Source organism: Prunus avium, chromosome 7, assembly GCF_965620075.1.
Source record: "Prunus avium chromosome 7, drPruAviu1.hap1.1, whole genome shotgun sequence".
Taxonomy (NCBI): domain Eukaryota; kingdom Viridiplantae; phylum Streptophyta; class Magnoliopsida; order Rosales; family Rosaceae; genus Prunus; species Prunus avium.
In genome coordinates this window covers 30,290,601-30,309,579 of record NC_142290.1, presented here as the reverse complement: position 1 = coordinate 30,309,579, position 18,979 = coordinate 30,290,601, and the positions used below count along the sequence as shown (strand labels likewise).

At 40.7% G+C, this 18,979-nt stretch overlaps 4 protein-coding genes across 6 annotated transcripts; 2 read left to right on the top strand and 2 right to left on the bottom strand.

Moving 5' to 3' along the window:
- Window positions 1-597: 597 nt before the first annotated feature.
- LOC110754229 (sequence-specific DNA binding transcription factor) lies at window positions 598-2,747 on the top strand. The gene has a single exon (XM_021955269.2). The coding sequence runs from the start codon at window positions 1,171-1,173 to the stop codon at window positions 2,620-2,622; it is 1,452 nt and encodes a 483-aa protein (XP_021810961.2). The 5' UTR covers window positions 598-1,170; the 3' UTR covers window positions 2,623-2,747.
- A 1,146-nt stretch (window positions 2,748-3,893) lies between these two features.
- On the bottom strand, window positions 3,894-9,877 carry LOC110754218 (pyruvate kinase 1, cytosolic). Its single transcript, XM_021955258.2, has 16 exons — window positions 9,500-9,877; window positions 9,311-9,407; window positions 9,128-9,225; window positions 8,552-8,707; window positions 7,812-7,889; window positions 7,378-7,509; window positions 7,173-7,253; window positions 6,972-7,043; window positions 6,805-6,894; window positions 6,576-6,720; window positions 6,294-6,382; window positions 5,999-6,094; window positions 5,799-5,866; window positions 5,530-5,629; window positions 4,900-4,959; window positions 3,894-4,302 (listed from the first exon to the last, which is right to left on the bottom strand). Exons 1-16 carry the CDS (start codon window positions 9,566-9,568, stop codon window positions 4,150-4,152), a joined length of 1,584 nt encoding a protein of 527 aa, XP_021810950.2. The 5' UTR covers window positions 9,569-9,877; the 3' UTR covers window positions 3,894-4,149.
- Window positions 9,878-11,514: 1,637 nt separating this feature from the next.
- LOC110754236 (uncharacterized) lies at window positions 11,515-16,900 on the top strand. Of its 3 annotated transcripts, none has more exons than XM_088243928.1 (7): window positions 11,515-12,511; window positions 12,608-12,749; window positions 12,848-12,901; window positions 13,010-13,101; window positions 13,682-13,917; window positions 14,118-14,288; window positions 14,355-14,550. In XM_088243928.1, exons 1-7 carry the CDS (start codon window positions 11,517-11,519, stop codon window positions 14,375-14,377), a joined length of 1,713 nt encoding a protein of 570 aa, XP_088100054.1. In that variant the 5' UTR covers window positions 11,515-11,516; the 3' UTR covers window positions 14,378-14,550. The 3 variants fall into 3 exon arrangements, with proteins under 3 accessions (XP_088100054.1, XP_021810970.2, XP_021810971.2); XM_021955278.2 differs by lacking the exon at window positions 14,355-14,550 and adding an exon at window positions 14,579-16,900 and having other exon boundaries at window positions 11,521-12,511; XM_021955279.2 differs by lacking the exon at window positions 14,355-14,550 and adding an exon at window positions 14,579-16,900 and having other exon boundaries at window positions 11,522-12,511; window positions 12,611-12,749.
- Window positions 15,374-18,135, bottom strand: LOC110754226 (Leucine-rich repeat protein kinase family protein). The gene is made up of 2 exons (XM_021955265.2): window positions 16,612-18,135; window positions 15,374-16,395 (listed from the first exon to the last, which is right to left on the bottom strand). Exons 1-2 carry the CDS (start codon window positions 17,984-17,986, stop codon window positions 15,722-15,724), a joined length of 2,049 nt encoding a protein of 682 aa, XP_021810957.2. The 5' UTR covers window positions 17,987-18,135; the 3' UTR covers window positions 15,374-15,721.
- Between the last annotated feature and the right edge of the window lie 844 nt (window positions 18,136-18,979).

Genomic DNA, 18,979 nt, shown 5'->3' with positions numbered 1-18,979 from the left:
CTTTTTTAAATAAAGTAGTATATAAGAGTGCTCAAATGCTAATCGGTTAATTATACTTTTGATATATTTTTTTGGAAATCTGATTTTCCCACTCTTTTTTTCTCCACTTACACTCCATTTTGTTTTTAAATACTTTTTAATCAATTTTGTTCTTTCTTTTTCCTATTCTACCCTTAGCCTACATTAATTTCTTTTTACTTCACTTTTATATTAGTTCTTTTTCTTTACACTTAATTTTCCAACTTGCACTTGATTTTTAGTTTTTTTTTCCTTTAATCAAGTAAGAGATTAAGTATTTTTTTCCTTTTAATACTGAAAATAGAGTGTAAGTTGGAAAATTAAATGTACAAAAAAAGAAATAATATAAAGTGAAGTAAAAAAGAAATTAATGTAAATTAAGAATAGAATAGGAAAAATAAAAAATAAAATTAATTAAAAAAATATTAAAAAGCAAAAGGAAGTATAAGTGGAGAAAAATAAAGTAGGGAAATCACATCCCTTTATTTTTTTAGGAATAATACTTAAGTTGGTGGTGAATTGGTGATTGTATATTAAAGGCGCCTCCATGTACACCTCCAGTTTTGAAAACAAAACCTGTGGGTTTAACATTCCAAAGCAGGCAAAGGCAAAACCATGGGCAGTTTTCTACTATCTTCTGCACAAACAAAACCTGCCAAACTAAAACCGGTTGCTCCGCTCTCTGTATATAGCATATACCGCTTCTCTTTTGAATCTCTGTCACACAATATAATCCACCAACAAAAACAAATCTCTCTCTTGCTTTTCACATCTTTCCTCTATGCATATGTTGTGCTTCTGCCACACATTTCTGCAAAGGCTGAAAAAGGATTCTTAATTGGAGCTGCCTCAGGATATGGTGATGTAAACAAGTCGGTTGCAATCTCTGAGTATCTGGTACTTTTGGGCAGTTTTCTTTACTGGGTTTTGGTCCAAATTTCATTTCAATTATTGGGTACTTCTTTTTGCTACTGGGTTTTGTTCAGTGTATGTATTTCTTTTTATAGACAATTGAAAGCCAGTGATAGTATTTGGGGGGGATTAGATCATGACATTTGCTTCAATTGGTTTTTTAAGTTTTGCCGCAAGTTTTGTTTGTTTTGTATAATTAGTAGAATTGGATCAGTAGGGACTGGTATTTTTGAGCTTTGAATGGAATCCAATGGGTTGTTTTCTGGAATCTTAGGCCTAGAAATGCCTTTGCATCAAACACAAAACCCCCAAAATCCTCAAAACCCTCACCATATGCACCAATCCCAAATGGTTGCTTATGCCCACCATGACCCTGATCATCACCAACACCCTCACCAACCTGTCAAACAAGGGTACCCATTTGCCACCAAGTCCAAACAAATAGCTCTAAGTGATGATGATGAGCCTGGGTTTGGTGCTGATGACAACAGCAATGGGGATAACAAGAGGAAAATATCACCATGGCAGAGAATGAAGTGGACTGATACCATGGTCAGGCTTCTAATTATGGCTGTTTTTTATATTGGTGATGAGGGTGGGTCTGAAGGCACTGATCCCACAGGAAAGAAGAAGTCTGTCGGAGGATTGCTGCAGAAGAAAGGGAAATGGAAATCGGTGTCTCGGGCTATGATGGAGAAGGGTTTCTATGTCTCTCCTCAGCAATGTGAGGACAAGTTCAATGACTTGAACAAGAGGTACAAGAGGGTGAATGATATACTTGGCAAGGGGACGGCTTGCCGGGTTGTGGAGAATCAGGGATTGTTGGAAAAAATGGATTTGTCACCGAAGATGAAGGAAGAAGTTCGTAAATTGCTGAATTCCAAGCACCTATTTTTCAGAGAAATGTGTGCATATCATAATAGTTGTGGTCATGGCACCGTTGGTGGGGTGTCTAATGGTGCACATAACTCCCCACCAGAGGTTGCCACAGAACCATCTGAGATTCCAGCGCATCAGCAGCAGCCCCAGCAACAGAGGTGCTTTCATTCATCAGAAAATGCTCATGTTGTTGCCAACTCAGGCAGGTCAGAGACTGAGGCATCTAAAATGGCGAAAGGGGGAAGTGGAGGTGAGGACGAAGATGAAGACTATGAAGACGATGATTCGGAAGACGAAGACGAAGAGGAAGAAGAGGTGGTTGAAGTTGGCCCCGGCTCTAGAGGTCTAATGGGGCATGGACATCATGAAGACGACGATGACAATGACGACAGAGCTTCACTTAAAAGGCCACGAAAGGAAGGGTGCTTTTCGGGGCCCTCATCCTCCCAGTTAACTCATCAATTGGGCTGTGAGGTGAGGGGTGTGCTGCAAGATGCGTCAAAGAGCCCTTGGGAGAAGAAGCAGTGGTTGAAGACAAGGCTAATACAATTGGAGGAGCAGCAAGTGAGCTACCAATACCAAGCTTTTGAGCTTGAAAAGCAAAGGCTCAAGTGGATCAAGTTTAGTGGCAAGAAGGAAAGAGATATGGAGAGAGCTAAGCTTGAGAATGAGAGAAGAAGGCTTGAGAATGAGAGAATGCTGTTGCTGGTGCGCAAGAAGGAGCTTGAGTTGCTTGAGCTTCATCACCAGCAGCAGCAGCAACAACAAAATTCTTCAAACAAGAGAAGTGACCCATCCTCCCTCACTGGATAAATTGTATATTATGTATATAGGTTTAGATCAGAGAGATGTGAGTGTTTCTCTTTTTTGTTCTTCAGTTTTCTTATGTAATTTAGTGGCCAAAATTAATACAAAAAGTTGATATTATTAGATGGTTATATTGTTATCGCAAGTTGGTATTGTCATGTCATCTTACATCTACTTATTAGATTTGTTGAATTGAACGACCTAATAATTTGAAGTAGGGTTGGGCATTGGAACCGCAAAACTGCAAAATCGAATCAAATCAATCCGAAAAAAACCGTGTTGACTAAAAAAGTGAAAAATCGAGACAAATCCAAACCGAATTGGTTCAGACCGGTTTTGGTTCCGGTTTTCCACTTGACGAAACCGGTCCAATAGAATTAATTTTTATATATTTTTATATTATATATATTTATATTCAAAATATCAAATTTTTTAAGCCCAAACCCAATTATTTCAATATACCAACAAAAAGCCCAAATTTCCCAAGTCCATTGCCCAAGTCCAACAACCCATATTTTAATATCCTAAACCTATCAAATCTCACTTCATTTCACTCTCTTTCTCTCACGCACTCTCTCCACTTTCCTGTCAGAATTTTTCCACTCTCTTTTTCTTTCCTTCTTCTCTCTTCCGCCTCTTTTTCTCTCCGGTCTTTAACTTCTTTTTTCCTCTCAGTTCTTTTTTCTTCTCTCTCTTATTATTTCTTTCTCATCTCATTTCATCTTTATTTTCTTTTTTCTTCCTCTTTTTCTTTGATTTTCTTTTACTCTGATTTTTTTTTAAAGCATGTTTTCCGATGAGCCATCTCAATTTGCAATGAGAAATATGGATTTGTTGAATTGGTGATTGATTGTTTCTCACATTTTGTTTTTGTTTTCTCCATTGTGTTGCCTGAGAGTGTCTAAGATTATTAATATTATTAATATTATTATTTTTATTTAGTAAATACCTTGAGGCGTCCGGGCCAGCTTGCGCGCACGATTAATCCTCACTCACGGAACTGAGCCTGCCACTGGCCACCAAGTGTTGCAACTGCCGAGACTCGAACTGGGGAGCAAACCCAATCAAACCCCACTGGGCCACTCTTGGTGGTTAAGATTATTTTCTTCTTACATAAGATGGCACATTTTCAATTTAGAGTTGCAAGGATTTGCTAAGCGGGGCTGGTCAAAGAACACAAAGCTTATAAATTATAACACGGGCAAGATCTCAGTAAAATGTTGAATATGAGATCCAGAATTGGTGCCATAAACGACGAAAATAATGGCAAACTAATATCACAAAAAGCATCTTTATTGGAGACTTGAATGATTTTGATATGTAAAGACAAAATGAGAGGTCATGTACACCATGACTTGAGTTGTGGATAAACGATTACAAATGCCCCGGCGTATAATCCTTTATAGAAGTCAAATCAACAAGCAAGTCTCCAACACCTGAGGGATATAAACCTCACAGGTGACACGAATTGGTCCATTTCCCGGAAAAGAGAAAAAGGGAAATTATACCTCAGAATGAGGGTAAGAAGAAACTCTAATCTTCAAGCTCTATAATCTTGACAACAGAGGCATCACCAACTTTCTGGCAAACAACTACTCGGTCGTGCGACTTTACCACTCCAGAAGCTTTTCCGTGATCAAGAGCAACCTTCAGAACTGACTCGTTTGTTGCACTGGTAGACTCAGCCTGCAAAGTCATAGGACAACAAATTTAAGTGAAACGAAATCGACATAAGTTTTAAGGACACACGAAGATACAACCACAGGGTGTGAAAAGAGTCATCTCTATAAACAAACATTGTTCATTCTGACAAAGATAGGGGTCACTACACGTTGCACCTATAGTCATACTCGTTGAAAGTACAAAAAAGTCAAGATTATAGTCTCCAGCCAACAACCACGGTAATGCATGATCCACAGAGGGCAGCCCGTGTCAATACTCGGTGCAAGCAATCATAATATTGGTGAGTGGTAACTGAGAATTTAGGTTGGAACAATCTTTTCAGCACCTAGGGTGTGCCCAATGAGAAAAATTGATAACTCTTTGCTACACATGCAACGGCCCCAATTACCATCAAACCCTAACCTCTGTTTTATGTAGTGGTCAAGCCGGATGAATATGAATACAGAAAAGAAAAAAGAAAAACCTAACAGGCTTTGCCTTTGTATAGTCAAAGGTGATTGAAATAATGGTACAATTTAAGACTATAGATAACACTAGCTAGCAGAAACCACAGACAATTTACAATCCGTGTCAACCATTTCGAGGAAAAAATCCACTTACAGGATGTCGAGGATCAGCAAGCATAGGGTAAAGACCCCTGACTAAAAGTGATTGCCTTGCCTGCAAATTAATATGTTTTTAAAACAAAAAGTTAGCAACAAAGGTTACATATTAAAATGATAAGAGAACAAAAAATAGACGAACAAATAAAAGCAATATGTACATTTTGAAAAGCAAACTTCCAGAAATAAGTCTTAATTCTACAGCCAAGTCACATTTGAGAGATATCAATTATTGGGCGTTGAGCATACTTCGCATTAGAGCTTAAATATGATGATGCACACTCTGAATTTTAACAAGGCATGTCAGAAATATATTTTTCAAAATGGCTTTCCCATATAGAAGTAAATAGTTATAATTCATAACAAGATAATGAAAGTATATACAATGTCATCATTCAACCAGTGATCATCTTCTTTTTATTTTTATTTTTTATTAACAAATGCAAAACATCAATACATTTCAATCTCCCAATACTAAATAACAGACGATCTTTTATCCTGTCAAAATTTGCATATCTAAATGCACTTACAAATAGATGTAGGAAAGAAAACCCCATAAATAAACATGCATTGTGATAGACTTCACAGCAGTAAACAAGCGAGAGGTTAGTCAGAGTCAAGAGCACACCTCAAAGGCTCCAGTAAAGCTCCATTTAAGTTGATTAGTCTTGAGCCGAGGAACAACGACTGAAAGAACGGGCATCGTGGGCCGATACTTAGCAATCAATCTGCACAATAGCAAATGGATTAGAAGACTTATGGGCATTCGCCAATAAAAAAGCAGCATAAATTGATTGTCTTAATACTGCCAAAAAAGCCCAGCTTGATTGACCACAAAAGCAATGGAGGACAAATAGACAATTTGCATTCTACAGGATAAAAAATACATCTGCATACCTTGCAGCCCTTCCTGAAGAAGTGAAGCAAATGATAACACATGCCTTCACCTTAATGGCTGCCCGTACCTAGACAATGAACACAGTGGCCATTCAAGATCCAAACCAACTCATGCAATAATTTCAACCAGAATGCCAACTACAATTGGAAGAAAACAATGTAAAATCATCAGAAGATACTATATATGATAAAAGTCATACTGCAGAGGATGCAATAGATTCCAAGTGTGTCATTGGCTCTCCAACATATTTGACAGTCCTTTTGAAATACAAGTCTTGGTTGAAAACCTTCTCAGCCTGCATGGATTCAAATTGGGAAAAAGTCATCAAAGGTCATGTATGAAATTAAAGCATTCAGGATAAAGACAACTTAGTGACAGGTCCAGTACAGTTAATTATTCTTAACTCTAAAATTATATGCATTGACATAAAAAGCTACTAAATCCAAGTAGACACAACAAACAAGGAATGGATAAAACTATAAGGAAAAATTTACCTCGGCACAAATTCTACCAACAGTAGAGATAGTATCAACAGGGTACAAACCACGAAGAGTCTCGGCACCAAGAAGAATTGCATCACTTCCTGCACCCATGAGACAGTTAAGTTAGGAAGCACAGATTAAAAATAAAAATAAAAATAGGAATCATGGAAACAAGGACTTAAAAAAAATACAAGAGAATATCTTCAATACATGCAACCAGATAATATAGAAACCCCTTTAATGGGCCTCAACCAATAGTCTCTAAAGCACGCATTGAGTCAAATAGGAACGCACCATCCAATACAGCATTTGCAACATCAGTTGCTTCTGCACGGGTTGGCCTCAAGTTGTCAGTCATACTATCCACAACACGAGTTACCACGGCAGGCTTTCCAGCCATGTTACATTTGTAAAGGGCAGCCTTTTGAAATAAAAAGACCTGTAAAGGACAAACAAGTTTGATCACTTATTTGAAGACAAATAAATAACATGACATCCCTACTTGCAAGTTAAGGAAACTGACCTTTTCTGGTGGGAGATCAATGCCCAAATTCCCACGGGAGAGGATAATACCATCAGCTTCTTGTAGAATCTCATCAAAATGGGTTAATCCCTAATGCAAAAACATAAAAACTCAGGACTTTCTTTGGAAATTTTAGATTCTAAACTGAAAATAGATGAATATCACACCTCCATATTTTCAATCTTAGCAAAAATCTGTGTCTGACTGAGGTCACCCAACTTATTAAGGAACTCACGGGCCTGCATTACAGCATTAAGAAGCCTGTTACTCAAGTTATTCACACAACCAACTTCAGAAAATGAAGAAATAATATAAGTATTCATAGTGTGAGAATTGAGACAAAGACATGGAATTAGAATAACACTTACTTGGCGAACATCTTCTGCATGGCGGGTATATGACAGTGAGAGAAAGTCAATTTTGTTTTGAAGTCCCCAACTGCTTATAACCTAAATTAAGCATTAAATCCAGGCACTCAATAAGGAAGTCAAGGCAGCAAACCAAACACAACTAATACAGACTTCAGTCATTCTACATTAACCACTTAAAATTTCACAAGTTGAAAGGACTTACTTCCTTATCTTGAGCAGAGAGAGTGGGCAGGTCAATATGAATTTGAGAGGCATGCAAAGTGAACAATGAACCAGCCAATGTTGCAGAGTTCTTTACTGAACAAACAACATCTTCTCCTTTCACTTCAGAAACCTGATCAACTCAAAATAAAACTTATCGGTTATTCATGACCTCTCAATTTTCCTTCATGATTATGTAAAGTTTTATTTATAGACTACACAATGAAGAAAACAGTTGGACCCTGCAACAAAATTGTGATATACCCTAGCTAAGGAAGATATCATATTGTGTACGTATTCAAGTCCTTACAAGTTAAAGTGTAGGTTTATTTCAGGAAGACAGGAATTTTCAGTTTCAGGTAGGTGGGGTGATTTTGTGGGTGCAAACAAAAGACTTTCTTAAATGAGTTTAGTCTCTAAATATTTTTATTTTACCTCCAACCACACAGAAGTAGTTTCACTTCCAGTGAACAGGTACTGGCCGACAAAAATGGTATCTCCCTTCTTCACTGCCTGCAAAAAGCATTTAAGATTGATTGGTGATTTCTCATGGATATTTGATTTCAGCAAGGACTCCTATTTGAAAAAAAAAAAATAAACTTGCAGTATCTAACTGAATTAAGAGGTAAAAAGACAGTACCAAGTATCTTATGGTCAGATAATTTTGAGGCCACATTTAGAGATAATACACATCAACATAAAAACATAATTGGACAAGTTGCAGCTTCACATCTCAACTGTTACCATGACTACAAGTAGGTCAGTAGTTACGTTTCCATTTATGAAACTGTAATTCAAACTGTGATGCTGCCATTCAGATTACTCATTGTCATTAGGACATCTATAATTCCAAAGCAGCACACAGCAGAATAGAGGTTTGTTGGAAAGTACATCGAATAGGAAACGGAGTGGGAAAAGTTCTGTAAACCATGGGACATCAATCGACCCAAAATCTAGGCTTCATGCATCAACAATTCAAGTCATTTTTTAGTACAAGCTAACTTATTATTTGTTAAATGCAAAGTCTACAGCCATGAATGTCTTCATAGGATTCACCATCATAAATATTAAGAGACCTAAAACTAAAATTGCCTAGTTTTTCAAACGGTCCATCAAGATATTACATACTCAACCAAACTATGGACATTATGATAAAATGATAGGTCTTGGCAAACCTTTGACAATCCATCAAAATTGATGGGCAACAGCTCTGAGGATGGTTCCTGTCCGCGATCTGGTGTCAGAACAACGAGGCCATCTCCCAGGAGTGAAATAGGATTCCCGGTTTTGTTAGCAACCTGCAACTCAGGACCCACAGTGTCCAACATAACCTGAAAAAAAAAAAAAAAAGCCAAATATTAGCATTCAGTCACTTCCTCATTATTCGTTTATTAAACTCACTTGGAAGGTGAAAATCACACTACTTAAAACACGCAGTTCATACATTGTTTCGTTTGCAATTCATGACTCATTTTTCCATTTCTTTCGAAAATGCTGACCAGGCAACACTCGAAAGACACTCAAATAATCCCAAAAAGAACAAAAGAAGTTTAACCCAATATCTAGTTTCAGTTCAAAACAAAGATAAGTAGACAAAAATGCACGTCTTCCTTCACGGATTTCATTTACCAAACTCTTTTAACACTGAAAAAACAAACAAATAAACAAAAAGAAAGGCATGCATGACAAACAAACAGAGGGCAAGAAACAAAAAGAACTCCGGAACTCAAATCCCTTAAAGAAAAACATACAGCGCAAAGCTTCTTAGTACTCTTCACAGCCGCCTTCAGATTCTCCAGCGTCTCCTGGTGATATTCCGTGTTTCCCCATGAAAAGTCGAATCGGGCCACTGCCAACCAACCCCATTCCAATCCATCAAAAACCAAATACAGAACATAAATTTGTTTCCATTAACAGCGAAGGAAATCGCATACCAGACATTCCAGCATTGAGGCAAGACGCGATAACCTCCACGGATCGAGATTTGGGCCCGAGCGTACCCACAATCTTCGTCATTGCGGGAAAAAAACTCTGCAAAGTCACCAAATATTCAAATCAAATTACATAAAATCAAAATAAACCACAGATCCACGCTTAAACAGATTAGGGATTGAGTTACTCACAGCCTTGGATGGTTCGAGAATCGAAGCCATCCGAATGGGCTCTTCTAGAAGAAGGTGATTCGAATGCATCTTCGATTTTGTTGTTGTTGCTGCTACTACTGCCGAAGCCTTACAGAGACAAAAGACTGCTTGGGAACAAAGCTTTGCGTGGAGAAGAAGAAGGAACGAAACGAAAGGAAATGAAATGGGTAGGTGTCGAAACTTGACTCTTTGGAATATCAGAATATGCTGGTGGGAACAATTCTGCTTTTTTTTTTTCCTCTTTCGGGCTTCCGAAAAGCACTTTTAATTGCGACGCCAACGATTTACGAATTCCTGTGTGTGTGTGTTTGTGTGCGCTTCTCTCACCACCACCAGAAGACCCTTTCGCACTTCACTTTCGTCTTATGTCGATTTAAAGAAACAAACACAATAATAATTTTTTATTTATTTCAATTTTTAAAAATATTTTTTTTACACGCGGCGGGGTATGATTGGCCCAGGTTGCTGAAGCACGAAGTGCGTTAAGCAGCTGGTTTTGATTTCGTGGGAGAGGGGAAAGCGTATAGCGCACGCGGATTCTAAAAGCGTGGCGTGGGTTGCTCGTGATTTTTTTCTCAGGTGGAAGGCGAAAAATAAAGCACGTGTTTCGTGAAGAGGTTTGGTTAAGAAGTGGCTGCTGCCTAATTTTTTTATGAGATTTTCAGCTTCCAGCTTCTTGCTTCCGCCCAAGGAAACAACAAACCGGAAAACAGCTTAACTTAAAAGCCCATTGGTCCGCACGTGCTTAGCGGTCAATTTCTAGGGGCTGTCGTTTTATGTTCTACGTAGGGTCGTTGAAATCTCACCCCATAGCTTGTGCGAAAAGTTGTTTTTTTTAATTATTGTTAATGCGACCCTTGGCGCAACTTTTTTGTTTTTTGCCAGCAGTTGCGGGTTAACGAATTGAGTTGGGCTGGACTGACCTGTCATGTACCCGGCCCACTATCTATGTATCATCCGGGTTAATGCAACCTGGCCCACTATCTAATACTATTTAACTGGTCCGATTTGATCTAATTTTAGTAAAAAAAAATTTATAAAACTGGCCGGTTTGGTTTGAATTGATTCTAGTCCAGTTTCTAGTTCGGTTCAATTTTGGACCAAATTATTATTATTATTATTATTATAAATTATTTTTTATATAAATTCCAACTAAAATTTTATTTTTTGAGCATGAAAAACAAATAAAGGACTTGGAGTTGGGCTTAATGGCTTAGAAGAGTTTGGGCTTGAAGAAAGATTAGGTTTGGAGAAAAAATTAAGTTTGGGCTGATATTATTAAATAAATAAATAATATATATGTAAGCCGGTGCAGTTTGGCCCGATTTGGTTTTGTTTACTATAAGAAATGAAATTGGAATTAGGTCAAATCGGTCCGATTCAATTTTCAATCAAGGGCCCAATTCAGCTCAAATTTCTGATTTTCCAGTTTGAATGCTCACTCCTAGCAATTAACAAATATTGCCGATGCTACTATAAAATTTTGAAAGCAAAATAGCAAAATAATCATTTACAGAAGAAAATAACTTGTAAAATATTCATATATAGGTAGTGGAGGCTGTTTTCGCATGAGATTATTTTTTATAGAACGTCCAACTTGTTAAAATACAAAAGAAAACAGGTTGACTTTCTGTAGTGTATAAATGTTAATGTCGCAAAAGACAAAAAGACATCGTTTCTTGTAGACTTCATTGATCATTCGATGAAATAATAAATTTGAGAAATTTACAAATTTTCAAGGCTTATTCATTTGTTTATATATATTTTTCTGGCAACTTATTTAATTTTATATATTGGTCTGATGAATTTCCACCTATTTCTACCAAGCCAAGCACACACAGCTGGTCTGGTAGGGCAGCTGACGTTCGTGACCATCCAAAATCGTGACGAGCCAATTTCCGAAACGCAAAATCAAAAATGAAACGGACCAACCAAACCAATAGCCACTTAGCCATCCACATCCACGCGGGCCCCACCCGCGTTCCAATTAAATTCAATGGAACTATTTACTCCTTATTCATTACTTAACGGGACCGTCACAAAGCCGTCACGGCCCATCCCACACCCTATTCACGGCACACCCGTTCCGTTAAACAACCTCGTCGTCTCTCTCTCTCTCACTCCGCCCCAACGTTCCAACCCGCCTTCTCTAACGTCGTCGTTCCGCCAAACCCCGCTAACCCTAACGTCCTTCCCTCTAATGGCTTCCTGTGACGACGACTTCTCCATCCTCGGAGACGAGTCAAACCCTACCCACCACAGCCACCTCCCCCACGCGCCCGCCTCCCACCAGCTCCACCAGCCATACGCGCCTCCTCACAGCTTCGCGACGCGAACGACCCCGGTCCACGCGCCACCTGCGCAGCCCATACTCAGCGACAAGGTCAACGCCGGAGAAGACCAGGCCGAGGCCGGAGACGACTACGACGATGCATCCGCAGCCGCGTTCTGCTCGAATCCGTTCGAGAGCGGGACCGATCAGAACGACGTCGTTGTTGGCGCGAGCGAGAAGAGGAAGGACCACTCCGATGAGCTCAGCGATGGCGGTGGAGGAGGATCAGGATCAGCTCCGTACAGTTACAAGAGATCGAAACCCTCCTCGGCGGCTGCGATTGGGGAGTACAGGAAGGACCGAGAGGAGTGGAGCGACTCGGCGATCTCGTGCCTTCTCGACGCGTACACGGACAAGTTCACTCAGCTGAATCGGGGAAATCTGAGGGGCAGAGATTGGGAGGAGGTGGCGGCGATCGTGAGCGAGAGGTGCGATAGGCAGAGGAAGAGCGTCGATCAGTGCAAGAACAAAGTCGACAACTTGAAGAAGAGGTACAAGCTTGAGAGGCAGAGGATGAACAACGGCGGCGTTTCGGCGAGTCACTGGCCTTGGTTCAAGAAGATGGAGAATATCGTCGGCAATTCATTGCCTGGAAAGGCCGTCTCCGACGAGGATAAAGGCGTTTCTTCTCCCGGTACCACGCCGCGGCAATCGAAGAGGTTTGGAATCGTTTGTTGTGCATTATTATTGTTTAGGTTAACTCTGCAATTGGTCAATCTCCCTTGCTCAGTTGCTTGTGTTGTGTGGTTTTTTAGCAGAAATGCAATGGCCATAATAAGTCCTGTAAGTCAGATGAACAAGGTCAAATCAGCTCCGAGTATCAAATGGCGGAGAGTGGTCTTCAAAATCAGTGGTGCTGCTCTTGCTGGCACTGCTCCAAACAATGTTGACTCAAAGGTTCTATCTTTTATGCAATCCCATTAATTGTATGAGCCAAATTTTGATCCTGTTAGCTTGTGAACAGTCTTGTCTCACTGTGTTTTGTGATTTGGCAGTTGGCAATGCTGATTGCAAGAGAAGTTGCATTGGCTTGTCACAATGGGGTGGAGGTTTGTATTGTTATCCGTATGATTGTTCGTCATCTTTGAGTTCATTTGTTTGTTGTCTTTTTGAGTTTGAGCTGCAAAGTTTGGTTTCTTTCTTGCTTGGTGTATTAGGTGGCCATTGTTGTTGGAGGTCGCAACTTTTTTTGTGGAGATGCATGGGTGACTGCAACAGGGTTGGATAGAAGTACTGCATACCAGATTGGGTAAGCATCATTGCTAGCCTATCTTAATTTTTGCAATCTCAAATCATACCACCTTTTACTAGCCTTGGTTTATTAACATGATCATTGCATTCTTAGTGATGAAGCATGTCCAATGAGTTTTGGGCTCCATTGTTTGGTTTTTATTATACAAAATAGATTTTTCTCTTTTTAGTTTCTTTTTGGTGGCTGGTGCTGTATTTGGATGTGCATGATAGTGCTCTTATTAAGTTTCATGAATTAGTTGATCTGATTAGCTTCCGCTTTTGCTTTTTCACAAAGCACTGAAATAAAACTGGGGAACCATATAATATAACAAAGCACTTGGAAATGTAATATGATGTGAACGTTATGCATGTTCCACTAAAAGTTCAAGACACAGTCTTCGCATCGCTGTGTTTCATTTGAAGCATTGCCGTGTGATGTAGGAGGGATATCATAGAAATGGTGTGACTGAGGAATAAGAAGTTTGGGTCTATGTCCTGTCTGCACCCTCTGATATCTTAATCATAAATTGCAAGATAATGCATCTATGATGCTCAAATGTTCGACCTAAACAAGGTGACTTTGTGATGTGTACCAGAATGATGGCCACTGTAATGAATTCTGTATTGCTCCAGTCAGCACTGGAGAAGATGGGAGTCCAGACTCGTGTTCAAACTGCATTTTCGATGCAGGAGGTTGCTGAACCATACAGTAGGCAGCGGGCCATCCGCCATCTTGAAAAAGGCAGAGTTGTAATTTTTGCTGGAATTGGCGCTGGCACTGGAAATCCTCTCTTTTCCACCGACACAGCAGCAGCACTTCGAGCTTTGGAGAGTATGGCTCTGCGATCATTCACACTTCCTTTCAAACATATTACAATGCTTGAAATCTACCAAGTTTTTAAATTGTTCTACTTCAGCTCTTCAACACACACACACACACACACATATACCATATACCATATACATGCATGGATTCCCACCCACATCTTTTGACTTTATATATAATTTTGTGACACTCTTATTTTCTCTCAGTTCATGCAGAGGCAGTACTCAAGGGTACCAATGTAGATGGTGTCTATGACTGCAACTCTCAAGACAATAATTTTACATTCGAGCACATTTCTTTTAGGGATGTGGTCACCAGAGGGGCCACCTCAATGGACTCAATGGCACTGACCTTCTGCGAAGAAAACAGGATTCCCGGTAAGTGCATTTTGTTTTACTTGTATTTGGTTCAGATTGCGCCTTTATAATAAATACATAATGCAGGCATTTCCAATTCGTTTGGTTAATACATCAATGCATCAGATAGGAGGGATAGAGGGCTAGTTCTGTTCTGTTGAACGATAGTGAGAGTGGATTGAGTCATCCAACGGTCCACATTTTTTGGTCAAAGTGTTACAAGCCTAAACTCAGAAGCTGTTAATTGAACCTTTGTTTATGCACACGGGTGTTGAAATTCAATATTAATCAATGTGCATTTTTATGTGCAGTTGTGGTCTTTAATCTTTTAGAGCCTGGAAATATTTCGAAAGCACTATGCGGAGAACAAGTTGGTACCCTGATAGATCAAGCTGGAAGGATTAGCTAATATTTATGAAACTCTTAGCTGTTGTATTACTAGGTCTGGCAACCTCAAGTAGCTGTCAAGTTATCTTCAACAGACCCCTTATAGAGATGTTGGTGGGTTCTACAGCTGCTGGCTTCTCGTTGAGACTTGGCTGCAAATCCTTGGCATATATAATTTGCCACCTGATACCTTAAGGTAGAGTAAAGATTCTAACTTTTATGACGCTAGTGATTGGTGATTCATAGAATTAACTATATTTTTTAAGTTCTGCATCCTAAGGTGGTGCCGGTGTCGTTCGTATCGTCTTGTAAATGGTATCTACTTGGAGAAAGATTGTTAATGCAGATAACAACAATTTAACTGGTCAGTTTGTATTGATAGAGGTGTGAATAGTAAAGTATGGTTCAAAGTCATGACATTTGTATGTAGAAATATTTATCTTTTAAGTGCAATCTGGGGTCTCAAATGCTGCACAAATGCCTGAAATCATATTTGTACAGGGAGGTATTAAAAAAACCATTCTTCATGAGTTGGGTTTTGAAATTTTTTTTTGGTGAGCAAATATGATTAGTGTAGGATAAAAATTAAGAAATACAAGTTAATTTGATCATATTCATGTCTCAAGATAGATGCATGCCTATAATCCAAAGCATTCATGACTGACTTAATAAAATAAGTTATCTGCATTACTAAAACAAAATATTAATTAACTTTCAAGTGCAAGCAAAGCAGCTTCGGCTGCCACTCTGAAGATTTAGAGTGATTTGAAGATAATAGTCACAAATAATTATTGTCAACAGCTACATTACATAACAGAAAACTAAACAAAACTATCTTAAACTTGGTGGCAAGATAAGTAATCTCCTCACCTGCGACAAATTTATAAAATACAAGGACTTACAGATATTACGGAGACCACAACTACACAAAAAAATAAGGTCTGAGAAGGAGCCAGCAGAAGCAGCAATTCCCAGTGAGAAACTGAGGATGATGATACAGACAATCAAAGTCACAGTGCAGGCAGGCAACACCATTACATTAGGCAACGATGGAGCGGTGGCGATGATCATGCCAACCCGTCTTCAGTGGTGGCAAGGGAAGGCGAAAGCGAATTGCGGGATTCGTCATAGTCTTCCCCAAGAGGAGATCTCTCCACTCTGATGTCCTCAATCATCTTTGCCACTTCAGCCATTGTAGGCCTCTTTTCAGGCTGAGGCACCACACAAGCCAATCCCACATGGAGCATTGCCACAAGCTCCTCCTCAATGTTCTTGTACCTCAAAAGTTCTTGATCAAACACTTCCCCAGTCCACTCCTCCTTCACCACAGACCTCACCCATTTTGGAAGGTCCACAGCCTCCTCCTCCTCCTCAACACGAGGGCGAGCCGGAGATGGGTATTGGGACGGAGCTCTCCCTGTAAGAACCTCCAACAACAACACCCCGAAGCTGTACACGTCCGCCTTCTGGGACAGCCTTTTGACCTCTGCCTGTTCAGGAGCTCTGTATCCACCCAACCTTGCAATGGCATGAACCGGGTTCAGAAGCAGAGAGAGTCCAAAGTCAGAAATGCAAGCGACGCCGTTCTTGTCAAGAAGCACATTGGAAGATTTCACATTCCCATGTGGCACTTTTGCAGAGCTATACTCTTCATGAATCCGAGCAAGCCCACGAGCAGCACCCAGCATCAAGCTGATCCTTGTGGTCCAATCCAGAGGAATTCTACCCGGACCACGATTGCCTAATTGCATCAACAATCAAACACCATGTCAAATATAGCCAAAATTCAAAATTCATAACACTAAACCAAACACATATTCTAAAATTCAGGTAGTGTTTAGAATAATCATGTCGTTCACTCATGTTATAACACGTAAATCAAGAACATCACGTGACGGTGTTGCAATCTAATTCAGTATAATTCAACAATATACTGATGATTTGAAGTACCAATTACCATGTAGGAGTGAGTGCAGGCTTCCATTAGGGAGATAATCATAGACAAGAAGCTTCTCCTCCTTGGCATAATAATAAGCACTGAGCCTCACCACATTTGGGTGCTTCACCTTCCCTATCAAATCCATGTACTGCTCAAACTCCTTCCTCACGCACGGGTTCGCGTCCTTGAGCCGCTTCACGGCCATGGTGCACCCGTCGTCGAGCACAGCCTTGTACACCGTCCCCAAGCTCCCTTTCCCCAGCATCTCCGCAGACGCCCTGAGCAAATCTTCCAGCTCAAACTGCTTCCTCCGGTCGAAAAACACGAGCTTGCTCCGGTCCGTGGCGTTCGTCCCATCACTATCCGCACCCCCACTGTTGGCATACACCTTCTTCTGATCGCCGCCATAGCTGCTCCCACTCCTTCTCTTCCCACTCTCACTTCCGCCGATCGAATTCGAACCTCGATCTCTCGCGCAGTAATGGGCCAAGATGAACGACACAACCACCAGCATAGCCACGCAATTGGCGATTACAATGGCGACTATAGCGCCGGGGCTTAGCCCCTTTCTCGATTTCTTCTTCTCCGGTTCGCTTACGCTCGTCGTCTGAGGCAATTGGCTAGGATTAGACGGCACCGTTTGAGCTGAAGCCGCCGACGGCGGACTAGTAGCTCCGGTAAACGAACAAGCCGGCAAGGGGCTTGCCCCGCAGAGTCCTTCATTGCCGGAAAAGCTTTCGTCCCCGAACTTTCTCAGCAGACCCTCCGGAAGCCGTCCGTACAGTTCGTTGTTGGTGAAGTTGAGTTCTTTGAGGTCGGCGAGGGAGCCGGAGAGGTCGGGGACTTCGCCGGAGAGGGCATTGTTCTGGAGCCGGAGCGTAAGGAGCCGGGTGAGGGTGGTGAGGTTTCCGGGGATTGGGCCGCGGAGGTTGTTGTCGGAAAGGTCGAGGCGGAGGAGTCTCCGGAGGGAGGCGATCTCCGGTGTAATCTCGCCGGAGAGGTCGTTGCCGGCGAGGTAGAGTAGCTTGAGGTTGGTGCAGTTGGTGAGGGGCGAAACGGTGCCGTTTAAGCGGTTGTTGTGGAGGTCGAGGAAGCGGAGCTGGTCGAGGGAGGCTAGGAAGTCGAGCGGGCCCCGCAGGTTGAGGGAAGGGAGGGAGAGAGCGACGACGCGGGATTTGGAGATGGAGCATCTGACTCCGGTCCAGGATGAGGCGCATGGGTCGGGCCCGGTCCAGTTGGACCGTAGGTAGCCGTGAGTGTCGGTCTGGAGGCGGAATTGCGTGAGCGCCCACGTGTCGTTGTGGGGAGGAGATGATGAGAGTGAAGGATGAGCCAAGGCCAAGAGAAGAAGAGACAGAGTGGCCACCAAAGCCAGAGCCTTGCTCTTCTTCATGGCTTACGTGCTTAGGCGGGAAGAGTAGGCAGAACACTAAGAAGAGTGTTTTTTTTGAAAAAAGGAAAAAAAAAAATGTGACCAAAGACTAAAGAGAGTGAGAGCCTCTTTCTATGAATTTGAAGAAAGAGAGTGGGAGAGAGAAATTAAGTGGGGCAAAGGTATGATTTTTAATTTTAATTTATTATTATTTCTTTTTGGTTTTGACATGATTAGGGTGGATGGGGTCTTTTTAGAGTGGGGAGGAGTAATAGTATGATTAAAGATGGGAATAGGGCATGGTTGTATGAATGATTGATGTTCTCCACTCTTCCATATGGAATGAGTAAAGGTTTTTGAGGGCAGGTTTTTTTCCTTTTCACTTTTTCTTGGCCAAAGTGAAATGAGAATGAGGATTCTAGGACCACCATGACATGATTTTTTTTAAAAAAAATTTGTTATTGTGATACGAGTGATATCAAGATTGTGGGGAAAATCAAATACAAAACCTCGGATGCAGGAATAAACGTTTTTAACCAATTACAAATGGCCTGGTACTTTAAAGAAAGCGATCAAGTTTGATGATGGCATTTGTTTTAAGCTATTGACCCCCAAAGTTATCAAGTGTGTCTCTCATAGACTCATATGTAATTTAATAAATTCAATTGCAACAATCAATATCCCATCAGTACTAAAGTTCTATAATCAATATAGCATTGCTGATAATGGCTACGTAGTTAATTTTGCACAAAAAGAAGCAGGCAGCACTCCTTTACTTCTTTGAAAATCTTTGGCCCCCCTTTACATTGGGTTGAGCTGGAGACCTAGAGTACGTAGCTAAGGCTGACCAACCAAACTAGTATAAATTCATCGCATCAATCTTGTTATCTTAACCTTTGACTGACCTCTTTCAGTGTCAAAGTTAGGTTCTAGTCATCTATGGGGAATCTCCTGCCTCAAACTCTTCTTTCAAACGTCTAGTTTCTTAGCAGATTGCGTGACGCAGAACACTTG